This window comes from Hippocampus comes, unplaced genomic scaffold, assembly GCF_001891065.2.
Source record: "Hippocampus comes isolate QL1 unplaced genomic scaffold, H_comes_QL1_v1.1 scaffold186, whole genome shotgun sequence".
NCBI classification, from domain to species: domain Eukaryota; kingdom Metazoa; phylum Chordata; class Actinopteri; order Syngnathiformes; family Syngnathidae; genus Hippocampus; species Hippocampus comes.
The window spans coordinates 793,252-798,991 of record NW_017806236.1 but is presented as its reverse complement, the minus strand read 5'-3'; the positions used below and the strand labels follow the sequence as shown (position 1 = coordinate 798,991).

Here is a 5,740-nt window from a genome sequence, read left to right as displayed (position 1 = left end):
AATATTTGTTAAATCGTGGCTTTTATCTGAGCTAAAAAAAAAAACATTACTATGTCATCTCTCTCTCTCTCTCTCTCTCTCTCTCTCTCTCTCTGCTTAGTTTAGCTTAGCTTCATTTAGCTTACCATTGCTTACATGACCTTAGCTTAGCATGGTGAAAAAAACTCGAACACAATGAACACAATAATGTAACACAGTGGCCTGCTTTTCATAAGTTTTACAAAATTTTTATATGTATGGATGAAATATTTTATAGACTATAAATGACAGCCCTGGGAATTAAATTAAATGGCAGATGCTAACATGCTAGGTATCATTATTTTCTGTTTAATATATCTGTTTAATGGGTGTTCTATTCATAATGAAAGTTGGATTCATACAACAGCTTATACTCAATGACCAATTCATTAGGTACGTTTTGACGGTTTATGTTTCTTCTTAATAATACAGAAAGCACAATAATAAACACAGTGCTAAATTATAAACACTGACAACTTGTATGAAAAAAGTGCATCATTATATTTCCAAAGGCATTTTTTTAAAATCATTCAAAGTTGTGTCCAGTGAGTGTGTCATGCATAATAACATATTAGTAACATTTTCTTAAAAGGTGTTTCTTTCATTTTATACAGTTTCAACTGGATGTTTGTTTTTTTCTCAAGCCTAACATGTCCACTCTGTCATAGAATATTATCAAGGGACATTAAAAAAAAAAAAAAAAAACATTGCAAAATTCACAATATATTTCACAGTCAGTTTAATAACAGAATCATATTGCAAACTCAGGCTCCACTATATGTTCTCCTAAATGCTAACATTAGACCAAAATCTTCAGTGTCATTATCCACCCTGTTTGTGTGTGTATAGTGTCTACTTGCAGGTAATTTAGCCTTAAAAATTGTGGGACCATGATGAATATGTATTTATAAAGCACATTGTGCAATGAATGTCAAGTTTAATGGAAAAATCTCTTCTTTTTTTTTTTTTTGTGGTGTAATTTGGAACTCTCAAAGGCACTTTATTGTGATCTAGATTTAACTATGTAATCAGGTCTTACCATGGATATAAGTGAGGACTCATAATGTGGTGACACAGGTGTCTGTACAGAGTTGCGGGGCCACATATTGGTTCCTGTGTGCAAAGCAAAGAGAGATTAAAAATACACAAACACAGACGAGTAAAAATGGCACACAAAATAATCACTGTCCCACTGGGAGTAGCAGATTTTAGCCGCTCGGTAGGTTACCTGCGGGTTCGCTGGCGTTTGGCAAAGGCGACGGGGACCTCACAGGAGTGGACGAGCTGGAAGGGAAGCTGCTGCTGGTGCGATCGGGGGAATAAATCTGGCAGCAGACGTGTAGGGAGGAAAAAGAGAAAGGAGGAGGAGAAGAAGTGGGATGAAGGCATGGATCATTTTAAAGGCACTTGTCATTTCTCCACCGGCTGCCGTTAGGGCAGCCCCATAACCCAAACTAACTCATCAATTGTGTTCATATTACTAGTCAGCAGCTAATAAAAAGTGTGAGAGTAGTAGCCCTTTGCTGATGTCCACTCGCCTGCGACTGCCAGGAAAGACCTATTTCCTGTTTGCATTGCACCCCTGGGGCCCTCGCTTTAATTTTATGTCTTGTTTTGAATGTTTGATTGTAACAGAGAACAAATGAATTGATGCAACGGGACTGTGGTGATGCATACTTACAGACGCCAGCGCTTTGCCCAATGTATCGCCAGTCTGTGAGCCTCCTGGCACATTTGTGTGGTTTCCTGAGACTGACAGAAATCAGAATGTGTTTAAATGGTGTGTGTGGCTAAATGACCACAACCACAATCTAATAAGAGCTGATCAAAGAGCGGTATGAAAAAGTCCTTTTGAAAATGACTGTTTGTTATTTAGCGGGATTATGAAAAACTACATACAAACTTTGTGGAAGGGTGAGAACTTAAAATACAATATTTTGATGCAAGGAATTCTTTTTTGACATTTTAACTTCAAATTAAAACTGAACCCTGCTACAGATTGCAACACCCGTCCTTATAATCCTTATGTTTTACGTCTTGCTACCTAATGTGGTGAGAGTAATGAACTAATCTAAAACATGACACACGTTCCAAATGGTGAAAATAAAGTTCAAAGGCAAAAGCCGACAAGTGCCATTTGAACAAAAAAGAACCTGCCTGCAAGCTTTTGCACTAATTTGACGCCAAGAATTAAATGTCAGTTTTAAAACGGTTAGCAAGCCCTGATTTTTTTTACTAACTTTGAATTCCCGGAATAAAAATTATTAGCTTCAACCTGGAACCAGACATTATAACTTGCTTTGTGTTTAAACTCTTCTAGTCTTCCTTTTATTTTTTGTGCAACCTTGGAGGAGGACCTTGAGCGCTAGTTGCTCTCTTGACTATCCTTCCATTGCCTCACCTGTGGAATTGTCTGTTGTGTTGATCGACGGGGCATGTGATGATGCATTGTTGTGGTGAAACGTGGACATGGGAGGAAGACCTCTGTTCATGTCTGTTGCAATCACCGAGTGTGGAGAGTAGTCCTAAACATGAAAAAAAAACACAACACATACACAGTTGAAGTGCCGGGTTGTAAAAGTCAATATGTGATCCATGATGTAAATCTCACCAGGTGGCCGTGCGGCTGCAGACTGCTGTAGTTCCCCGCCTGCGTTTGGTGGCTGCTGGTTACTCCCAGTGCACCTTCATAGCCATGCTGGTTCAGTCCGTTTACTGCACTCCAGATGTCGGGAAAATTGCTTGTGCCCTCTGAAATGGATGACAATATGTTGCATGTTGCACTGGAGCAGACATAAAACTCGAGAGCACCCTGCCTGGATGTCATGTTAATGAAGCGTTGTTTATTACATTCACAGACTCTTTGTTTTCAAAACGTAATTATCTTTGTAATCAACAGAAAATGTTGTGTTTTCGATATATCATATGTTAGGGCTGGGCAATTAATTCCAGTTTAATTGTGATTTGGAATTCACTGCTTTACTACGTTAATGCTATTTAGCGTTGGCATTGAGCTAACAGACCAAAAGCTTAAGCTCGTGTTGTTATTTTAAATAAACAAGTTGTAGTTCTCTTAGTTTGATGCTTTGTTTAACAATAAACATCAACTGGGAGTTGCATGAAACAGACCGAGGCCTCTTTTTTGAAAAATTGTTCACTAATTGTGAAAGCGCAACATAAATAAAGATTTTGTGTTGTATATTGTATTGTATTATTGCATCTGACAAACTGCTGCTTGTTGGCAAGTGAGATGAGTCATTGCCACCATGAAGCGCTTGTGTCTCAAGTCAAAGCAAATAATAATATATAGATATAGATCTTATCACTGCTTGGAATAGATTTACAGTCGTCATCAGTTTGCTTACCCAAAAAAGTGCTGGCAAACACATTGCTGGAGGCCTTGCTAGACGGATGTAAGGATGAGTTCTGATTGAAGTCGTCACTACCCGGGGACTGCCCATAAGTCTAAAAAAAAAGGACAGCGTGCTCAAGTTGGGAAATGTAAACCTGGTCGCACAAACTGCCACATGGCTGCGTGCATACTCGGATCGGAAGCAACGGTCTATTCAAAACAAAGCAGAGAGCTGACGCACACTTAGAGCAGTTGCGATAATCCATAAGCTGCAGATCCGTGCACCTCCTCATCCGGATTTAGGAACCATTCAGCATGAGAAATCCCTGCCCTAATAGTGATCGGTTCTACCGGATTCTGAGTGCTGAGATACAATTCCCTTCTTCATGAAACCGAGTTACAGGCCTCAACGAGAAAACCACAAGAACTGGTCTGACCTTGTTGAACCTTTTTTCATCCAAGGAGAAATTAATTGCAAAGTAGAATTCATCTAAGCTTCCACTTGTGTTGCGTTTTTACTCTGCTGCAGGACTACACACATGTGCGCACACATAACACACACACACTTCCCCACTCACACAACACACATCGAGAGGTCTGGGCTGCACCTGCACCTCCCTCCAGTGCTTTGATGTGGCCCAGGAAATGAAAATAAAACGCGCTGCGCAGCATCAATGGGGTGTCAGTTACCCGGACGACAAGTCCTGTAAAGCAGGCTATTAAAGACTCTCCTGAGCACGCTTGGGCAACAACACAGATATACACGCGCGCACGTATATACACACAGAGCCGTGACCCTGGTTGGCATGAGTCCCATGGTGATTGCGGGCCAGGCCAAACAGAGGAGCCCCTGCCGACACTGGGCCCGTCTGAGCCGCCATGGGCAGCATATGGCGAAGGATAAAGCCAATTGTCCTCCTTACCATCAGCATAGTAGGCGACCCGTTAATAATGGTCACACCCCCGCCTCAGCACGCCTTCGCTGGCCCCCGCTGGAGAGGGGGGCCGTCACCATGGTAGCCTCTTTTAGCGTAGCATTGATTTAGAAACCATCAATCATGGCAATCACAAACGATAAGGGACTCTTTTTTTTTTTCTTTTTCTGCAGCAATTAAAGGCCTGAAGTAGGAAAGGATTAGTATGAAAGTATGTTTGATTGTTGTCAACATATAGTTGCAAAAGTGTATTTCATCTTAGTTCGTAGTAAGGTAGGGAACCATATTGTTAGCCTAACAGCATGCCTGCTTAAGTAACTTTAAACTTATTGTAGCAATAGTAATAAAAAAAACACGAATGTGCTTTGCTGAAAATTTTGTTTTTTCCTTCAAAAAAAAAAAAAAAAAACACTAATGTGCTTTGCTGAAAATTGTGTTTTTTCTTTGTTTGTGTAGATTCTCAGTCATCTAGGTCGTGGTAATGCACAAAGGTTGAATTGAGGCAACTTTATGCTTGATGCTCGGTGAATTAGTTTCATCAGTTAAAAAATAAATTGACAATGACCGTATGTTAATAGGCTAACAATAATTGGTAACTTAAATGAACGCTACACACCTTGCTCTAAGACAGTGAAACCAAACTACATCTTTCGTTATATAGCACTTTCACAACAGCTGCCGCTGCTTTGCAGAACATTTAACATAAAATAACAATAATACAACAGAACACATAAAAAAGTGGTGACAATTACACCTATGAGTAGCAATATTTGGTCATTCATAATTATAGCAATAAACATAACAGTACAAAATAAGGATAATCTCAAATTTTCAAATGTCTTCAATTAGAAACGTTTTTTTAAAAATTGGTATATTTCAGGTTACACTTTTCATTTCCAACTCTTTCCCATCAACAATAAGTGCCCCATACTGGGTTGAACAAAATGGAAACTAGTAAACAACCAAGTACTGTACTACTTTTGCTATGGTATCACATTATCATGTTAGATGAGAGTAATATCAACTTGCACTTGAGGGGGGGCTGCGCTGCGCTCCTCATGCAGCCACATGCAACCAATTTTCTGCCTCTGTGATCCATGATGTCTGGATATGGTTAGTCTCAGCGAGATCAAAGCTGCCTTTGATAATGGCTGAAGCAATGGAGGGACGGTCTAAATCAAATAGAAATAGCGAGAAATCTGCTTCATGTCAAGATGCTTGCTCTGCTTGCCAGGCTGCTGCCTTAGCTAACAGGAAGCAGGAGCGCTGCCAGTGTGCATTTCAAACACAAGTTGGTCAACATGCAAAAAAAAAAAAAAAACGCCACAAGTGCCGCTGTGATATGGGACTGGCAAACGTGTCACAGTTTACTTTCAGTAGTGGACATTGTGCGCTTGAAGTTGAGAAGTAAAAAAATTATATATATATATATATA

The 5,740-nt window shown here is 39.9% G+C and overlaps 1 protein-coding gene across 1 annotated transcript in view; it reads right to left on the bottom strand.

Annotated features, from left to right (window-relative positions):
- Positions 1–5,740, bottom strand: part of LOC109507481 (transcription factor 12-like) — a 9,239-nt gene that overhangs the window by 3,116 nt on the left and 383 nt on the right. Inside the window, exons 2-7 of the mRNA XM_019856938.1 lie at positions 3,384–3,483; positions 2,630–2,769; positions 2,420–2,543; positions 1,700–1,770; positions 1,247–1,343; positions 1,058–1,131 (exon numbers count right to left, since the gene is read on the bottom strand). Coding sequence (XP_019712497.1) covers positions 1,058–1,131; positions 1,247–1,343; positions 1,700–1,770; positions 2,420–2,543; positions 2,630–2,769; positions 3,384–3,483 — 606 coding nt within the window. The remainder of the gene's footprint in view (positions 1–1,057; positions 1,132–1,246; positions 1,344–1,699; positions 1,771–2,419; positions 2,544–2,629; positions 2,770–3,383; positions 3,484–5,740) is intronic.